A 20,666-nucleotide genomic window follows, 5' to 3' on the forward strand; every position below is an offset into this window, starting at 1 on the left:
TCCAGGGAAAAAAAACGAAAAGAAAGCTGCGAGGAGATTGGAAATGAAGGAACAGACCGATGACACATACATAGCAAGATGTGGGCAGGGTGAGGGGGAAAAGGAGCGAGGGTTAAGCAGTTGATTGACAAGCAAATAAACAGATCTCTTAACACCTCTCTTTAGCATTCCCAGTTGATAGCATCCTCTTTTCTCCTCCGTTGCACCTGGCTTTGATTCTGGATTATAAAAGATGTCTTTAGCATTTCTTTTTTGACTTCTGAATCTCTTACTCATTACCCACTTTCTGGTTGTTTTTAGCCTTCCCCTCAGAGGCATATCAACTATATGGATCAGCAAATATTTGAATAAACATGTTTTAATATCAAAGAAATGTCACTGAAAGTATCAACATTCGCACCGGGGCTTGGGGCTGTGTGTGAACATTAATACTGGAACTGATGTGAAATTAAGATTGGCACTTACGATGGGGTGTATTCTCTTGACATTTATCTAGAAACGGGAGTTCACTTTTTCTGTTGCATACAAGTAAACTCAAGGTATCACTGAGTAATATCTGTGATATATACAGTAAAAGCTTGATGCCAGACAACCTATTTGTAGTCTCTGGTTTTGTTTTTAGAGCGTGAATTTCTCACCTCTCTCTCCTCCTCCAGGTTCAGACCACCACCATGTGCATCTCTGTCAGTTTGAGTGGGTCGGTGGTGTTAGGCTGCCTCTTTGCTCCCAAGGTCCACATCATCCTGTTCCAGCCGCAGAAGAATGTCAGCACTCTCAGAGTGGCCACCACCCGCTTCAGCGTCACCACCGGCCCAGGCTCCAGTTTCTCTCAAGGTACCACCTGATATACAACAACATCACGGTGGCGTTTGCTAAGCTCAGTAGGAAAAACAGTATATTCCAGGTATTATTACTGATAATAACTGTACTGAAATGTGACGTTATTACATTATTCATAATTGCTTTATCATTATATGAGGCCACCTTTCTGTCACACCATTAATATTGGCTGTTCAGGTCAGGCAAGGCAAAAAGCTTTAACAGTTTCTCAAAGGTTCTTTTGTTCCATTAAACTAACAGTTAAAACCAAACAAAATACAGAACATTTCTGTCCTGTCTAGAAATCAGTAATTTGAGGACAGGGGGCACCCACTGTTTCTGGATAATTAATTTAAAATGTGATAATAACACATAACTGCAGTGCAAATCACCAGATTTCATTACTTGATTAGCATGCTGCTAATTCATTTGTAAGAACATCCTGGCTGTTTACAGCACTGTAGCTCAGTGAAAAAGGAATGGCGGCGGGGGGCATGTGGTATATGTAACACACTCTATCTGTATTGTTTGTGTAGTACAAAAGAACTTAGAGTTATTGTTTTTATGTTTTGCAGCATCAGCCTCCAATGTTGTTCCAACAGTGTGTAACGGGCGAGAGGTGGTGGACTCCACAACGTCCTCCTTGTGAAGATTAGCTCAGTTCCTTTGCCAAGCATTGTAAACAGTTATATAATCACTAGTCCTGAATCAGGTGTCTCAGATATTAAAGAGGTAACACAGAAGATCGTCCTGACTTTGTTGTCCTCAAAGTGCTGTGAGTACAATGTCCCAATAATTTTATTTTGTTCTTTGACTCGTAGCGATTTTAAATGAGATGCCGATAGCCCTTGTTTTTATTGAAGATTCTACTTGCAACAATGGAGTAAATTATAGTAAATCTGTTAAATGTAATATATACAAGACGTTTTTAATGTAGATTTTGGTGAACCAGTTTGTGCTTTCTTGTAATTTATGTAAATAAAATGTGTTTTTTATTAATACCAAGATGACTTATAGTCTATTTCTTTGCATGCTGCCTGCTGTCATTCCACATTGTTACATGTCATTTACACCCGTGCCTTAAAAGATAAATATCTATAATATGCTAAATGAACTGCACATAAAAGTGTTTTTCAACCGTCTTGGACAAAGAACTTTGCACGTCATGATGTTGATGTTGATAGAGCAGCCATACATCGGCTCAGAGTCTTCCTCAACGATACTTGTGGACAGATGGGGTTAGGGATCAAACCATCAACCGTGTGATGAACGTGCATCCTCCTCTACCTCCTGAGCCACAGACCTAAAAGAAATCCATGTATTAATTTGTTGAGGAACTGCAATTCAGATCCAAGTTCTTCATTATTTAAAATATATGATGATGTTAGTACATTGGAAATTTGAGCTCAGTCTGGATTTGAAATCTGAGCTGTCTATTTATCAGCTTCAATAGATACCATCTGCCAAGACCAAACAGTATCTACATGAAAATTACCAGCACAAACATCATCATCTGCTGATATGGGATAAAATCCACCAAAGCTGTCCTACGAATACACACAGCAGTCAGTACCTCTGTGTACATGAGGCAGATACTTTGGAAAATAGACCCATACAGTATCTGTGATTTAACACTGCCATCTTGCGTCCGCGTTGTTTGATCTAATCTCGCACACTGCAACATGCAGGCAGCCCTCGGGCTTGCAGTAAACAGAGTATTTGCATATGGAGGAAGTGGACAGATAATCAGAGTGCTGTCTTGCTTTATTAGATCTGCTTAGTAGCCATCATCAAATTACTGTGGATATATAAACCAGGTACAGCATGTACTGCAACAACTCCTTGCTGTAAGAACAAGAAAGGAAAACTAAACCTGTGTGTAACGTTCAAAGAAAAAGCACTGTTAAGCTAAATATTTAGATGCACAATTAGGAAATAATTTATTATTTTACAGTATTACCTGATTGTATAACAGAGTTGATAACAGCAGTCATGGTGAACTTATTTGTTGAGAGTCATCTGCATCAGACAAATCCACAGTGTAAATGTTATATAATTATCATTTCCTAAAAGGGAGAGTGCAGTGTCATGATTAAACACAGCAGACTGCAATCAGCATTGTTGCCAACAACACCATGCATGATAACATTTACTAAAATGTGTACACATTTTAATAGTCATTATCAAGTTGATTCTTCAGGACAACCTTATTATAAAATTAATTTAATTTCTAAACACACACACTACCCAGCTGTGCAATACTATACATCATATATCAGAGGAGTCCTCTGATGTATGTTTTTTGTGAATTTAGCAGACAAAAGCTGCACATTAATTATTAGAGAAGATGTACTATAAAGGGAACTCATTTTATACCTAAATTAACAGTGAATGTGAAAATGGAAAGGAAAAGAGAAAATGTGGATGACATTTCTTTTCTTTCTTCTTTCTTTTGGGACTAAATATACTCCAGACTCAAAAACCTCTTCCCCTTTTATGTTAAATTTCACAACAAATGAAGCTGAAGAATACGTTTTTAAAAACTTGACCGTAATTGTTAGTTATATTTTACTGGCAAGATGAAGCTTCTCAACCCTTCTGGAGTCAAGGACCCCCAAATTGATAGACATCAGGCCTCATCAAGTCTCAGTGTTCACAGTCTAATCGGCAGTTTACAGTAAAGTGTGAAAACAGAATTTACATTCTCATACATCGTCTCACTGGGCAAAAAGGATTGTGTTAGTCATTATAATGAGAAACGTTAAATATAAAATAATGACTTAGTATCTCAAAATTAGAAACTTTCTGATTATTTTGAGACACTAAGTCAAATATTGAGATATTAATTCAAAACATTGAGAACGTTTCTCATTATTTTTGAGATACTAAGACAAATTATTAAGATACTAAGTCAAAATATTAAGATACTAATATCAATATTTTGATAGAGTTTCTCATTATAATGACTTACAAAATCTTTTTTTCCTATCACATTGGCAGGAATGGGCTTCCATAGATAACTCCTAGTCAATTAAATTATAATGAAATGAAAATACCCCAGGTTGAGAACCACTTATTAAATCAAAGTATATTGAACTATGAACTTGTCTCTAACATGTTAACTTAACTTTAGTAATATGTGTGAATTTAACACAGTAATATTATAACTACATGTGTGTAACAAATATGCGTACCAACAGTGAAACTATAGTGTCTCCATATGTTAACAGAAGATAACAGTGGACGTTAACCTTGAACAAGATGGTATTTCCCGTCTTTAACCCGGTTAATATTAATCAAACAGCAGCTGTATGAAGGGGCAGTAACACATCGGGATACGCTGGGTGGCGGTACCGCCGTTAGTTAACGTTAGCTCTGCCGGTCCCCGGTCTCCACCCCGACAGCAGCAAGCAGGGAAAATACAGTGGAGCTCCGCCTCTTCCTCTATGACTGTATTAAAGTGAAGGTAAACTTCCCGAAAATCACTGTGCAGCGCATCGACACTCTGTCTGTCCGTCCGTCCGTCTGCCCTCCTGTCTCCCAGCCCGACTGACACCATTTAAAGTTAAAAGGTGAGTTCCCAGCTGAGGAAGATTCAGGTCGTCTTCGGAATAAAAATAAAAGCAGTGAGGCTCTCCGGCGGCCTCGATCAGAACACATCAACACTACTGTTGTGTAGTAGCAACCCAGTGGTAGTAGTGAATTGCTGTTAGTTATGGTTGTATACATCTGTATCTATATAGTATCTGGTTATTACTCAGTAAGTACATGCATGGGGGCTTCATTGATTTGTTTTGGTGCATACAGAGGATTAGCTGGTTAGTGTAGGCATGTCTGAGCTTGTCCAGGCAGCTTGCCCAGATCAGATCACGAATGTGGCAAGTTTCTGTGCAGGGTTTTTCAGCCAGGATCATGCCACCAAAGAGAAGAGCTGCCTCCGCTGCCAAGGCAGGTGGCAAGAAAGCAAAGCAGGAGACACCAAAGATCAAGGATGCCTTCACCTCTGCAAAAGAGGCCCTTCTGGCTGCAGGGCCACAGGTGAAAGGCAAGAGGAAGGTGGATGAGCAGTGCGAACTGTATGACACTGGAGAGGTAAGAGAGAGCAACAGTGCAAATACCTGAATTTTATGCACTTTTCTCTAAATACATTGTTAAAAATGTTCTGTGTTGTCTCCACCAGATATATGAAGACTATGACTGCATGCTCAATCAAACAAACATCGGCCATAACAACAATAAGTTTTATGTCATTCAAGTTATTGCAGCAGGCAAAGATTACTACACATGGAACAGATGGGGCAGAGTGGTAAGTTTGTCCCGCAACACAGTCGTACTAACTGTACTTTATTACGCTTTGCTCATAAATCTCTTACATTTCTTTAAATATTAGCCACTACTGCACTTGGAAACATCTATTGGAGTCACATTTTCCTGATGTTTTATTGTATATGTGCTCTTTCTGTGCTCCGAAGGGCCTATTGAAACTAATGTCTTGAGCGGATCCTTAATTAGATCAATCAGATTTTTACTGCACATGTTATGTGAATAGAAGTGTGTTGACTGTAATAGTATTTGCTAATGAATATATTAATTATTTTAATCAATGTACCATTAGTATAACTGTTGATGTTTACAACACTGTGGTAATAATCAGGGCTATTGACAGCTGGTACAGCGCATGTTAGTGTGTTCATTTTGTTATATAAAGCATATTGCCTCCGATTGCCTCATCTTTGATCTAAATTCAGGGGGAAACGGGACAGTGCAAACTTAACGAGTTTGATAAGCCTGAGAAAGCTGTCAAGGACTTTGAGAAAAAGTTCAAGGACAAGACAAAGAACAACTGGTGCGATCGGTCTAATTTTGTGTCTCACCCTGGGAAGTATACCCTGATCGAAGTGGATGGAGACCAGGATGCAGAGGTCAAGGTATGAAACCTAGAAGCAGACTTCAATAATTAACTTGTCGGAGGTGTTCCAAATATTTAAAATCTTTACAATTCCATATAAGCCTAAATGAAATCTGACTGGCTGTACTTACAGGTGGATAGTGTTGATGGAAAAACTGTCAGAATGTCTAAAAATGTCCTACCCTGCACCCTCGATGAGGCTACAGAGAGCCTCATCAAGCTCATCTTCAGCAATGACATGTTCAAGGAGGCGATGGAATGCATGAACTTAGGTGGGTGTGTCTCAGTTTACCAACTCTTTAATACAAACAGGTTCGTGGAGCCTACAGAAGTTCAGTGTGCATAAGTACCTGCTCTGTCACATACCTGTTGAAATAGTGCCTGTTGCTCTAAATGGGAAGCCAATTTCCATACAAATGTAGGAACCTTAGGACATCAAAGAGTGCAGAATTTGACATGTAAATGATTGACCAAAGGGTGAAGTCTGCATTTACACAGCACTTTATCTAATTTTGAACATACCGTGTCTGATAAGTGTCTTGGGCTTTGCTAAGAAGATCATTGTTTTTCCATGTTTCTTTCTAACTTTTGGAAGTAATTGAAGTAACAATTTGCACCATAAAATGTGCAAAATACAGTGTGCCTCTTCTTAGCAAAAACAGTTGGGTTGGGTGTGTTTTTTTTATGTGTGTATGTATATGTTTGTGTGTGTTAATGTTATACAGACATCAAGAAGATGCCTTTGGGCAAACTCAGTAAGATGCAGATTGCAAAGGGCTTTGAAGTGCTGGAGGAGATTGAGGCAGCCATGAACCAAAAAAAAAAAGCAGGCAAGTCTCTGGAAGAACTTTCCTCAAAGTTCTTCACCACAGTCCCACACAACTTTGGCCGGAACAGACCGCCAACCATCAATACCAAAGAGATCGTGGAGCAAAAGAAAGAGATGCTTATGGTGGGATTTGTTTTTTAGATTATATGTTGGAATGAGCTGTCTTTGTATGTTTTCCTAAAGTCTTTCTCCTTTCACATGCTCTGTAAAGGTGCTGGCTGACATCGAGCTTGCCCAGACTCTGAAGTCAGAGACTGAGAAGGCTCAGGAAGAGATGATAGAGACAGTTCCTCATCCTCTAGACCAGGACTACAATTCTCTTAAGTGCAGGCTTGATCTAATGGACAAGGGTTCCGATATATTCAAGGTACTGTGTCATAAGCAATAATAACGTTCAGTAGCACTTGTACTTGTCATGACTGATATCAAATCATCTTTCATTCATGTTGTCCTCCTGTCCACCAATATTAACTTTTTTTTTTTTTTTGCTTTTAAAGATGATAGAAAAATACCTGACAGTGACTTCAGGTGCCTATCGTAAGCCGAAAATTGTCAATGTTTGGGAAGTTGATCGAGAGAAAGAGGTAGGAACTACAGTCAGTCTTGTTTCATGTGATACAGAAGGCTGAAGTCTGGTGACCTAACACATACAATGCACATTGCAGGGAGAGCGGTTTAGTGAGAATGACAATCTGGAGAACCGGCGTCTGCTTTGGCATGGTACAAACATAGCGGTGGTGGCAGCCATCCTGAAGAGTGGTCTAAGGATAATGCCCCATTCAGGAGGCCGCGTTGGTCGCGGTATCTATTTTGCATCTGAGAACTGCAAATCTGCAGCTTACGGTGAGGCTGTATGAAAAGACGGATTGAATGAGATAATAATAATAACACTTCAATCATAAGAATAATAAGGTGTTTGAAAATCAAATTTTTCTGCCATGGACTTGTAGTGCGTACCTCTAAAAACACTGGAGTGATGTTTCTGAGTGAGGTGGCCCTCGGCAAAGAAAAGACCATCACCAAAGATGACTCTTCTTTGAGAAAGGCTCCCGCAGGATATGATAGTGTGGTGGCACGAGGAAGCGTCGAACCAGGTACAATACTTCCTCAGTTTTATTTATATGGTAAAATAAACCAGTATATTGAGAGAGCAAAATGCTTTTTGTGTCTAAAAACACAAAGTTAGAGTTGCATTTTTTAAACAGCAACTCAAGAAGAAACATGAAACACTGTTTATGTTCCAGATCATGTTCAATAAAAATCCTACTGTACTCATTCTGTTACTCATTTCCACAATATTGCTAAAAATGAAAGCTTTTGAGAACTACTATGATATCATGTTGCATTTTTGCTTAATAAAGCTGTTAACTTGTGCTTTCAGATCCATCCAAGGACGTCTTCATCACCCTGGAGGGCAAGACGGTTGCTGTGCCTCAGGGTAAGGCCATAAAACAGGCCCAGTTCACAGATAGCCACTTCAGCAACAGTGAATATCTCATCTACAGAGAGAACCAGTGTCGCCTTCGCTACCTGCTGGAGCTGAACATGTGAACACGGTGCACTAATTCAACTCAAGGAAAGAAGCAGGTCTTTTAAAGGTTCCTCATTCCCTCAATACTGTATAAGGTGCTTCCTAATAAGCTTGGCTATGCTCTTCTCTCATAACCATATGGTTATTGTCTTTGTTCCATGATGCATAAAAAACTCATACTTCCTTGTGCCTTATATTTTGCACACTGTAAAAGTGGCTTGAGTGTGATAGACCAGACTTATCCGTTATAACAAATACTGTATTTACTTTTCCCACTACAATGAAAAAAAATCTCTTTTTCACTTCTTACTAGATTGTAATTTTTAAATATTTAACAGACCTCAAGCTATTTGCACAGTTTTCTTTTTAAGTCACATGCTTCCCCTTGTTTTCTATTTCGTATCTCAGTTGTGGTTTGAGTAACCTGTCGCTCAGAGAGAAAATGTTGCTGATATGTAGGAGTAATTTGCCGCATGCTTTTGCAGTTATATTGTAATTTTTAATCATGTTATGTGGTAGACCAGAAGTAAAAAAATATACAGTATGCAGAGATAGGTTTACAGGCAGATGGATAAAGTGCAATTTGTGGCTGATGTTCAAGCACTGGTACAAATCTAATTCAGCTGTTAAGAAATACTCTGAAAGTGCATCTGCAATGCAAAGTAATGTAACATGTACGTCATGAATAGCCTAGTAGGTCTTCTAATAGGTCTTCTAGCATCATTACATATATCACCACATGGTGTCAGTAATGAGCAACTCTCTTTGTTATGCAATTGCCTTAACATTTTTGCACTAAGACATCACTTGATTCAGTGATTAGTTAATAAACTGAAGTTCTCCTCAAATATGTTGCAATGTTTTTCCTTTTTGGAATTTGAGCTTTAAGACTTACTTGCATACTTGTTATTTTAGGTGTTTTCCAGTCTTAGAGCTGATATGTTTGATATTGATAACTAATAATGTTTTTGATGCAAGACATTTTCAGTATGCTGGACTTTGTTTGTACGTTGGTAATACATTGAGAACAAATTAAATAACATGGATAGTCTTTGAGAGATAGTCCTGTAATTACAAATTTGTCTTATACAAGCTAATCTTATTTTATAACACTGAAAATGATTTCTGGTTCTTGGAGCACATGTATTTGCATTAAAATGCAAATACAATACATGACAATATCTTTCTAGCGTTCTCTGTTCTCTGGCTCTTCAAAAAAAAAAAAAGAGAAATGTCTGTTTGAAGGTCTCCCAGAGAAAATTATGTATATATTTTGCTTGTAATTTTTTACAATGTGAGTCTACATTGTGATATGTAACCAAGTTAAATTGCAAAGAAAAGGAAAACAGGAAACACAATGGCATCAATACATTAAAAAAACACAGCAAAACACCCACTAAAAAATAATAATGACAAAAAAAAGTATAGACATATATAAATAAATGTGCACCCTTTATTTGGTGCCTGTTATTTTTAATTATTCTGATTTCAAATTTTATTGTAAAATGTTATCAATATAGACAGGATTAAGTTAATCTTGCACGATTAGCTCAAGAAGGCTGCTACAGTTACAGACCAGGCATACTGGTTAATTTAACCTAAATGAAGACTTTTTGGGATGGATGAAATGTGTACTGTTGCCTTGTATTATACCTCTACTCTGAGACAAATTTAATAAGGAAAAATATGCCGGTACAGTACTTGGGATGTAGTCATATGAAGACAGACTTTTTGCGATCACTATAGAAATTTTAGTGAACCACTACTATGGAATACATGTGATTGGACTGTAAAGAAACCCACCTCTATAGAGATGCATGTTGTTGTAGTGCATTTTATTTTTGTCACTTCAGAAGTAAATCCCTTATTTATTATCAGTGGAGCAGTTACATTCTCTAGTAATGTTACAGTAGTCTCTGATTTAAATAAAAAACATGACTTTCCCCCTTAAACCGGTGGAAATTAGGACCCAGGGAAGTCTGGCCTCTGGAAGTGGGACAGTGGAGTGTGTGTCTATTTGAAAGCAAAAAAAAAAAAAAAAACACTACACAATACAATGTGTGACAGTCACTGCCATACACAGAATAGGACAGGAATGAGAGTGTTACTAAAGGAGAGAGAGGAAGCATAATTCACCATCTTATAGCATCATGGAATCGGTGATCAGCACTTCTTTAATTGGAGATATACATGTGCGATAAGTCTGGACCTCTGGAGCCTCTTTACAGAAGAACCAAACCACAGACAGTGTGTTGAGTTAACTCAATTTCATTACATGGATTTTCAGTTTCAGGACTGACTATTTTACCTTTTGAAAAAGTACAGCTGGGCTTCCTCTTTTTTTGGTCACAAAAAACATATGTGGGATTTCAACAGGAGCTTCTTCAAGTCAGACGCTGGGTTAACCTGTTTGGTCTGAACTGACTGAACCACACAAACGGAGAGTGGATCATGGGTAAGTAAGTGCTATATGTGTTTTTATTTTTGGTGATAAAAATCTAGATGGAAATTTCCTTTGAAGAAATCAGAATGTTTTACCACACAATGAGGTATTGGTATTTAAACATATTTTTCATAGATTTACTATCAGCACACATGTGCATACTGCAGATAGAATAAATGTGACGTACTTATACTTTTCCAAATCACGTGTCTAAATAGACAAAAACTAAATATAAATTGATTTAACTATACCAATACACATATACCGTGTATTCCAAAGCAAAGGAGTAAAAGTCTTTAGAACTGCATACACAGCATGTTCATAGCTTTTAAAGACAGAGCATGCGAAAGTTTTGATTGCCTTTTTTCTTGTTAGCAATTGACAGTCGGACAGAAAGGACAGACTTACATTCTCCTATATTAATGGATTTATAATATCATAACAACAAAACCTCACATATACATTAGCTTTTGTTTACTCATGAACTCTGTCCTTTGGTTGTATATGATAGTCTAGTATATCACGTGAGTTTGTTAATCCATTTTCACAGATTCTCATTTCTGAGATAAAAGTAAAGAGTCAAAGGCATTTGAGAGTGAAAGAGGATCAACAGATGTAATGTTAAACCAATAAATATAGATATGTAAATATATAATAGACTCAAGTTGGACCTAAAACAAAGGCATTCTGGAAAACCTTAATTAAGATCACTGCAAACAGCTCTCTGCCTATTGTCCTCATAACTCTTATCTTTAAAAGCTGTGTGGAATTGCCCTCAACGGAGCTAATACTGATTTTGCATAAATTCAATTCAATTTTATTTGTATAGCGCCAATTCATAACAGAGGTTGTCTCAGGACACTTTTCAAATAGAGCAGGTCTAGACTGAACTGAAGAATCTGCCATTTCTGTATTTTACAATTTCCAATTTAAATTGTATCTGTTTACACTTGAAACATGTAAGTGTTTCATGTTTCAAAATTAGAGATGAATGCTCAGCAAAATTGTTAACATGATGTTAAATAATCAAACCTCATCCTGAATCAGTATTCCCATTGTTATTCCTACATGTTATATGGGTAGAGGGGAAAACATATATACAGAAGGATGGATGGTCCATGGTCTGAACATGCTTTATATGGGTATTATTTATATTTGGAAATAACTGTTTTTTATGTCTTCTCAGCACAGGATATCCACATATGAAGACACCTGAAATCCAAATGGAGGAAGTTGTAAATGAATAATGGCCGACAAGACTGGTCCCATGATAGCTTCTGTTCCAAATCACCCAGTGACCAATCTCACCACTGCCCTATGGGAGCCCAATCCTACGGTTCCTGCCGCTGTGGGCGTCGTCACGAGCTCCCAGTCACAGATCAAAGACCTTTTTGGGTTGTTCTGCATGGTGACGCTTAACCTCATTGCTTTGTTGGCCAACACTGGTGTGATGGTGGCCATTGCCCGTGCTCCTCACCTGAAGAGGTTTGCTTTTGTGTGTCACCTTTGTGCAGTGGACCTACTGTGTGCCATCCTCCTCATGCCTTTGGGTATCATATCCAGCTCACCGTTCTTTGGCACTGTGGTGTTTACTGTTCTGGAGTGTCAGGTTTACATCTTTCTCAATGTTTTCCTCATCTGTCTGTCCATTCTAACCATCACAGCCATCAGTGTGGAGCGTTACTTCTATATCGTACACCCCATGCGTTATGAGGTCAAGATGACCATCAACCTTGCTATTGTTGTCATGGTCCTAATTTGGGTGAAGTCAGTCCTGTTAGCTTTGGTCACGCTGTTTGGATGGCCAGCTTATGGACATCAGAGCTCAATAGCTGCAGCTCACTGCTCTCTCCACGCGAGCCACAGTCGTCTAAGAAGTGTGTTTGCTGTGCTCTTCACTGTGGTCTGTTTCCTGGTTCCTGCGGTGGTTATCTTTGCTGTTTACTGTGCCGTGTATAAGGTAGCTCGTTCTGCAGCCCTGCAGCAGGTCCCTGCTGTGCCAACGTGGGCTAATGCAAGCCCTGCTAAAGATCGCTCAGATTCCATCAACAGCCAGACCACCATGATCACCACCACCCGTACTCTGCCCCAGAGACTTTCTCCAGAGAGGGCCTTCAGTGGAGGCAAGGCTGCCCTTACTTTGGTGTTCATTGTGGGTCAGTTCTTGGTTTGCTGGTTGCCCTTCTTCATCTTTCACCTGCAAATGTCGCTGACTGGCTCCATGCAGAGCCCTGGGGACTTAGAGGAGGCAGTTACCTGGCTGGCCTACTCCTCCTTTGCAGTTAATCCGTTCTTCTACGGCCTGTTGAACAGGCAAATCAGAGAAGAGTTAGTAAAGTTTAGACGCTGCTGCTTAACCCAGCCGGCGGAGTTTGGGGCATCCAGCCATGAGGGTTCCCTCCAGGAGAACTTCCTCCAGTTCATCCAGAGAACCAGTAGCACAGCTGAAACCCTATCCGGATGTGCTAACTCCCATCCCAGAAACACTACAGACCAGGGGATAAAGATCCCTGGACAAATACCCGAGGAGCATGCTTAGACCTTGACCAACATGAGTTTTGGACTACAGTGCTAATATATGGGCCATGACAGTTTGTGGACCATTTCTTTTTAAGGGATACACTCACATTTTACTGTATACCGTAAAACAATACTGACTGTCCATATATACACAGAAACAATCATTGACTGCTGTAATTATTCCTGCTGTTCAGGCAACAAGAAAAATAATTTAAAGAAAATTCAATGTCAGTGATGGGGTACAAATTCTACAGTCATTGTCCAATGCAAAAATCCCCACCTGATTTGGATAACTCAGCCTTGTATTATCTTCAGCTGAATTTAAGGATTTTTTTTCTTTGCAGGAAACAATAACAGTGGATTTTGTCTCCTGACACAAAGGTATCTCTTTGTGGCCAGTATGACAAGAGGAACAATTACAGCAACCAATAATCCTTCTAATTTACTTAAGGACATGTTTGTATTGTTTTAGGGTGAGCTTGAAAAATGTGTGCCTATCTTTTAAGTACATATTCAATACCCAGTGCCTTTTATTGTCTAATTCAGGTAGGCCTTTTCATTTTAGGTCAAGGGGCTGTACTGTAACGTGAAATACAGAAAAAAAAATGTGCATACTTTCCTTACGATATTACAGTTGACCTGCTTTTAATGATGTTTGTAGAAATGTTTTATTATGTTTATAAATGTAAAAAGTCTCGAGTGTAATTACAATAACAAGGACATGATTGAATGGATGTTTAAATGTAATATTGTATTTAATAAGGAACCATTTATATACCATATGAATATGGGTTGGTTCCACTGTCATTTTTTCATGTCAATAACAAAATGTATATCAGTGACTGACTCTTTTGAACTTTGTAAAGTATTTGATGATGTAAATGTAAGGAATAACTTGATAAACAGCAGCATGGAGTGAGTCCCACATATCACCAAATTATCCTTTCAGAGCACAAACACAGTGGCCTCTGCGGTGTGAGGAGCTCTAATGAATCTGAGGGACAATACCTTGGAGTTCCTGTGTGCAACAGATATGCTGATCGTCAGTGAATGTCATCTGTCGTCATGGAAATTGAGTGAGCCTGTGACTCACATAGCAACGAGGACCTTTCGGCTGGATGTATGCTTTAGCTTTAGATCCTGATTGGAGTCCACTAATTCTGGTTCATGCCGACTGACACACGCACACACACACACACACACACACACACACACACACACACACACACACACACAGCCTATAAGTTCAGATGGAGGCTCGTTAACATGTGGATAGAGCCTGAGGGTAAGGCACAACTCCCTGCGAATATGGACTGCTATAGTAGTGACATGGGTACGGTGAGGTAGAGATAGTGAATTTACAATGGAAATCATTACTGGCCATTGATAATGCTCTAAGAGTGGTAACAAAGTGCTATTTTATGGCCTTTGCTGTTTGTATTAGTCTTTCACAAACAGCAGAAACGACAGATAAAGAAGAACAGTGTGGTCAAAGCAAATAATGGCAAACACCATTTTGCTGTATAGCATCACTAACTGGAGTATACACACTCTTACATAACTGTGGTTGTATATTTAATACATTTAGGCGCACACTGCATTAGCTCTCTCACCAGGTGGATGTGGGTGCTGCATAAACACACACAGCACAGAAACATGCTGGGAGACTTTTATGGATAACATCCTGATTGATATATATTTCTGTCTGTTTCTTTTCTTTGTCTCCTCTCAGTTATTTTCTCCTCACAAGTGTCTAGCCATTCAGTAATGAGACCAGCAGGGCACATTTACATTATTTATCCAAACACAATGACAGCTGCTGACAACATATGGGGGGAAAAAAATGTACAATGTGCATGCAGAGATTTGAATTTCATGAATCCTTGTGTGCACACAATGATAAAAATAGTAGAAACGAAACATCATCTGGATCTGGAAACCAAATATCAACAAATACAAATTCGTACACAGTCTGGATGTCTTATTATGACCTGTCTGAACAACTTCTGAGTCACTATCCATCACATCACACTCAGAACTCTGTATTTAGACATGATTTTAATTAAAACTGATTAGAACGACATGTTGTTCCAGAAACATCTGAAAGAGCAGGTGTGACTACTGGAGCTCAGCATTTTGATCTCTCTTCTCAAATCTAATGTGTTGTTGTTTTTTTGTTTTGGGTCTTTTTTCATGTTTTGCTGATGTTCAAAATGTCTCAGTCTGGAAATTTAATTCCAGATGTCTAGGTCCTGAGTATGGTTTATACACAGTATGAATAAGAGAAGACGGCAAGAGCAAAGATCACCTACTGAGCCAGGAATTGCTGATGGTTTTCTGTAAAGTGGTGTTACACAAGTACTGTAATCTTATCAGGCTGAATAACTGCAAAGGAAAGAGCATTCACTCCAAAGTCAAAGGGCTTAATCTAGGCTGAACTAATGTAAGACAATACAGATTTATACATGGCAGCATACACACTTTGATGTCTCCTGCAGTTGGCAAGAAAATAAAAAGTCATGAAGGTTTGTGTGAGACATGTGGATTAAGGAACGTTACATGGAAGAGCAAAGGAGATTTATGTTGTTAGTCAGGTAACAGCAAAGGACAATCTTATTGAAAACCATTTTTGATTAAAATGATTATTTACACACCAACCCAGAGATGTACCAGATGTATCTAAATTAGCATATGTTGAGCAGAGCATCTACAGACCTCAGACACAATCACAACACAATATTGAGGGCTCTTCCATCACCATGGTTTCCCACACACACACACACACACACACACACACACACACACACACACACACCATTAATCAACTGCTAATCAAACCCTGCCTGCCTCCACTACCACTGCAGTGCGGCTGTGATTAGGAAAACAAGTATTTTGGTATTATTGCAAACACTGAGACAAAATGAGCTATTTTGGCATGGGTGAGTGGAAAATGTAGCTGATTTTATCGTCAGTGATAGATAATGGAGATCTATTTTTAAAACACTACAAAGACAAACCATGGCCGACAGAGTGCGCTATATACCAGTGAATTCCCCTCCTTCCTCTTTGTTTGGACATCTCTGCCAAGAAGGCTTCTAGGAATTTTCAACAAACAGTGATATGTGTCTGCCAAGCGTCTGCTCAAGCTTTTTTCTAAATGTGAAGGACGTCTCAATGTACATAAGATATTGGAGACAGATTGCTCTCTTTCTATAGAATGTCCATCATCAGTGTCAATAAACAGTGTGTTATCAGGCACAATTTATAAACTAGAGGCATTTGAAATATGCAGTGTGGATGGTCAGATACATTTTTCAGTTATGCAGGAAAATGAGAAGTTTCATATGATGACTGGGTAAGGGGGCAGATATTCATATTCATAGGTTAGAATAGACGGTTTCCTGTATGATTGCGTGGCTGCTGAGGGACAGAAAGAAACCCTCCTGGTGTCACAGAATATCTGAAGCAATTTGATGATATAACGTGTGCACTAAAAAGTAACCAACAGTACACTGGTTACAGAGGTGAGGAGAATATAAAACCTGGAAACAGTTGGTAATGCAGTGTAACATACACTTATTCATCTTGCTCATACAGTGGAAAATTAGAGTCTTTAATAAATGCAGTGCTGGAGGTGTAACAGAAAGTGGACTACATGTACACAAACATAGGTACAAGGCTGTGTAAGGCAAACTATCAGCTGAATTAAAATTCAAGATTTTTAATAACATTTTTATTAATAGATCACACATGTCAAAGGGGTAGCTTGCAGCGACAAACTCACAGAGAATCATCACTAATTTGGTTCACTCTCACTGCTTTCATAGCAGTGCTTTTGGCTACAGCAGGCAACTGTTTTGGGGTTAAAAACCCACCTGCTCAGTACCTGACAGCACGCAAACAAAGTTAGCAACAGGCTGGTGAAAACTGTGGAGTATTTAGTAGCTAAAGAGTCAGATATTTCATTCAGTTGGTAGTATAGAAAACAGAGCCAAAAGGGGAGTGAATACTAGACTTACATTCATCAGGTTGCTAGAAAGTCCAAATGAATGCTAATATTGCTTTGTATCTGCTGGATGTGTAAATAAGCAACTAAATGCTGTATCCCGGCGGGAAGAAAATTAATTAATGGAACTTAAGATCTCTATCAGATTGGTTGATGTTGTCTTTATTTAGGATGTTGGTGATCATGTTGTTGATCATATTCATAATACTTAATAAATTCACTTTAATGACCTGCATCCAAGTAGTACTTCAGCATTTTCTCTGCTGAGTGCTCTGTATCTGATGGGCACTTGAAGGCCACAGGATATTTACACAAAGAGTGAGAGCAGGCAGGCCGACAGTGGGTCACAACTCATTTTTGCCCCCGGGTACCTTAGCAGGTTGATACATCCATAAGTACATGGCTGTATTAACCTGCATTCGAGTACAAATGCCATGACATTTAATCTTAACACTACAGGTGAATGTGGGCATGTATCATCAGCTACAAGTACCACACCAATATTCTGAGAGGTATTTACAGTATATTGAGTTGTTTGTTTGAAATATATGTGTAATAGCCTGTTGTTTCATACTCTGTTGAGTATTTAGTTCCTGAGGGAAGTGTGAAGAGTCTAGAGGGGGTTGGGTTTTGCTGCAAACTGTCTGCAGCCTACAAACAGCAAGTTATACAAACTGCACCAGATAATGATGAGTGCTCACAGACCCCACACACAGGCATTACTGTGTGTGTAGTGCCAAACTCGACAGTAACACATGAGGGGCAGTGGGTTTCTGAGGGTCAGTGTCAGTGGAAGAGCAAAGTTCCTGCTCGGATGGATGATTAGAAGGACAGCTCTTGCCAAGAAGCTGTTGAAGTGTAGAGAAGTCTGTTCTTAATGGACTGGACCAAGAGTGCCAACTCTGCTTTCATGATGTAAAGAGGATGATTTATAACCACGACAGTGCCAAAAATACTGACCACTTATCATAATAACTCTAATAAATCCATCAATATTTAAGGAGGAAGTGATGGCTGATTTTGTGTTATTAGCGATGGCCACTGGATATTTCTCATGCACATCTAAATGAGACTTTCCATGTAGTATGTCACATGGAAAATGTCTCTTAAGACAGGCCTTTAAAAGCCAATAAAGGCATTCCTCAACAAGAAGCAAGGCAGTCAGCAGTCCACTATGTTCCACCTGGGTGTCAGTGACAAGTCTGCAGAGGTTAGAGTGGTAAGGCATCCTCCTGCTACGCCCCGCTCATCCTCCATATTTTCAATTACATGACCACAGCAGTCGACCAAGCTGAGACACAGCTCAACTCAGTGGAAATGGAGGACGAGAGATCAAAAGACAAGAGACAAGCAGAGGAACTCATGGAAGTCAAAGTGGATGTGCAATCTGAAGATCTGAATTCCACCCACAGAGACACAAGGCCTCTGATTCACGACAGGGATCCCAAAAGAATCAACAAGAGTCTTAAGGTAACTAATGTGCGCTGTCACAGAGATTTAATCAACACAAAACACATAAAAACATTTACAGAGGACACAGAGCACAGGCCTCAAACTGAGGTATGTCATTTCTGTCTAGGGAAACTGTCTAGAACTTGACAGGTCAGTAGAATAAACAAACCCGCTGTACATGCACTGCATACTGTACTTCTCCTCCAGTCACTACTGAACCAGATGTAACACTGATCATGCAAAGCTGAAGTAAAGCAGAAATATACGTATGGTTTTAGTGTGACATTGATTTATTTTTTGTTTATAGGCCAATTACTTGTTTTCAGGTAATATAAGACTACCATTTAAATGTGTTAAATACCAATATGCTGCATAATACTGACCTCATGTGGACATGATCATAAACACAATTCTATTTTCTGCCTATAAGATAAACTGCAACGTATAAATAATTAAACCTGACATTGTTTGCCATTAAAAACAGCTCAGTTCAGTACATTTGTGTGTATCATCCTCATTCTGCATGTCAAGATTTTGCTTCCAGGCCTACAACAAATCCAAGACCCCAGTTCTCAGTATTATATTTCACATTCTCTGGGAAACTGTCCTTAGAAATCACTTACAGTGTCTCTGTGTGTGTCTTGAGGTCACGTTTGAGGATGTGATTGCAGAGCCTCCCTCGGTGAGGAGCTTTGATAAAGTGTGGCTGTGGAGTCACGCCCTGTTTGAGGTGTCCAGACTATGGTGCTACCGCTTCATATCCCTTCTCCTGGCTGTGCCGGTCTCACTGGTAGCAGGGCTCCTCTTTGCTGTGCTCAGCTGCCTTCACATCTGGTAGGACTATTTACTGTCCTTTTTTAGGGGTATGGAAGATTTCTATTTTTATCGATGAGATGAGCTCATGTTTTGTCCACTTCCCTGTATCTCTCCAGGTTGATCATGCCTTGTGTGCAGCTCCTTCTTATCAACATGCACTGGGTCCAGACTGTGTGGGGCAGTATACTGAACATTCTCATCAGCCCTGTCTTCACCAGTATTGCAAAATGCTGCAGTCGAATCACCATCTATCTGGCAAAAGATGAAGACAGATAGAAAAACACAGTGTATAAATGTGTGGTTATGAACAGAGTATATGGAAAAAAGATTGCATACTAATTCCTTACAGCAAAATTATAATCAGCATCATAATTGATTATTTTGTGTTTTTGCTCACCTGTCATGATATTTGGCATGCTGACATACATGTCAAGTTGTCCCTTTTGTAACTCCAGACCTTAACAGGTATGTGTTGATTGAATGTAGGGTAAATGGTACTAAAACAATGAAATGCACAATTACAGAAAATAGCAGTAAATGTGTAATGCAATTAAATTACAAAATGATCTAAACCCACATATTTTGGCCTGTAAAGCAAAAGAGACCAAAAAGCATTTAGAGATGATGATTGTTGAGAGCTATTAAATTGTCTCTGAAAGTGTGTATTTTTGAGAAAGGCTAAATTATTACATTAATAATACTGACATTGAAATTGTAAATACGTTGAATGAAATTGCATTCATGAATTCTTATAAATGTTTAGTCTTTCTTATATTGTCCTTTTCTGTCCTGTTTGGAGATGAGTTGACATAATGAAAATTGTTTGGTTAAATTGGATTAAAACATATATTTGAGGACTGCTGCAACATTATTTTGCATTAGGGGTGCGTCAGATGTCATCTGACCAAGTTAATCAGGAGCCACAGACCAAATAATGGTACTAAAAAAGATGTAAAAGGGCCCACAAATTTAAATCAGATCCAGTTCATATCAAACCAGTAAGCACATGGATGCGGCACATTTATGCAGATAAAACAACATTTTTCTGTCCCTTAAATAAAACCTAATTACCTTACATATATGTGTGACCTCAATGCAAACAGCATCAAATGTTGAATTTCAATAAGATAAATGTAAAGTGCTGCCACTGTGCAACAATCATGTCACTGGAATCTAGTCATCAAGTTAGGTTAGGCAGTATCTTTATTTACATTATGTAGTTTTGAAAGACAAAGTGCTTTATAGAGAAAAAATAAAGTAAATCAAGTATTAAAAGACAATAAAACAGTGCTTTTGTTCAGTGAGGTTTTCACATTACTTTGATTTTAGAAAGACTAAAGA

General features: G+C 38.8%; 4 protein-coding genes across 5 annotated transcripts in view; all 4 read left to right on the forward strand.

Moving 5' to 3' along the window:
* Nucleotides 1-1,824, forward strand: part of grm2a (glutamate receptor, metabotropic 2a) — a 32,553-nt gene extending 30,729 nt beyond the window's left edge. Inside the window, exons 5-6 of one of the 2 annotated variants that reach the window (XR_007886485.1) lie at nt 657-904; nt 1,395-1,493. Coding sequence is in view for 1 of the 2 variants with exons in the window: in XM_051415194.1 (XP_051271154.1) it covers nt 657-834; nt 1,395-1,468 (252 nt within the window). In the remaining variant the exon portion in view is untranslated. Of the gene's footprint in view, nt 1-656; nt 905-1,394 lie in introns of both variants that reach the window. The other variant, XM_051415194.1, reaches the window with a different exon arrangement.
* Nucleotides 1,825-4,248: 2,424 nt separating this feature from the next.
* On the forward strand, nt 4,249-8,936 carry parp3 (poly (ADP-ribose) polymerase family, member 3). Its single transcript, XM_051415198.1, has 11 exons — nt 4,249-4,391; nt 4,714-4,911; nt 5,000-5,125; nt 5,568-5,747; nt 5,862-6,000; nt 6,454-6,680; nt 6,769-6,924; nt 7,055-7,141; nt 7,223-7,400; nt 7,508-7,651; nt 7,939-8,936. The coding sequence occupies exons 2-11, from the start codon at nt 4,732-4,734 to the stop codon at nt 8,106-8,108; spliced, it is 1,587 nt and encodes a 528-aa protein (XP_051271158.1). The 5' UTR covers nt 4,249-4,391; nt 4,714-4,731; the 3' UTR covers nt 8,109-8,936.
* A 143-nt stretch (nt 8,937-9,079) lies between these two features.
* Nucleotides 9,080-13,978, forward strand: gpr61l (G protein-coupled receptor 61-like). The gene is made up of 2 exons (XM_051415204.1): nt 9,080-10,543; nt 11,718-13,978. Exon 2 carries the CDS (start codon nt 11,778-11,780, stop codon nt 13,068-13,070), a length of 1,293 nt encoding a protein of 430 aa, XP_051271164.1. The 5' UTR covers nt 9,080-10,543; nt 11,718-11,777; the 3' UTR covers nt 13,071-13,978.
* Nucleotides 13,979-18,258: 4,280 nt separating this feature from the next.
* LOC127371961 (caveolin-2-like) lies at nt 18,259-20,179 on the forward strand. Its single transcript, XM_051415210.1, has 3 exons — nt 18,259-18,527; nt 19,156-19,343; nt 19,442-20,179. The coding sequence occupies exons 1-3, from the start codon at nt 18,327-18,329 to the stop codon at nt 19,599-19,601; spliced, it is 549 nt and encodes a 182-aa protein (XP_051271170.1). The 5' UTR covers nt 18,259-18,326; the 3' UTR covers nt 19,602-20,179.
* Nucleotides 20,180-20,666: the final 487 nt, after the last annotated feature.

The sequence above is a fragment of the Dicentrarchus labrax genome, unplaced genomic scaffold (assembly GCF_905237075.1).
Source record: "Dicentrarchus labrax unplaced genomic scaffold, dlabrax2021, whole genome shotgun sequence".
NCBI lineage: Eukaryota > Metazoa > Chordata > Actinopteri > Moronidae > Dicentrarchus > Dicentrarchus labrax.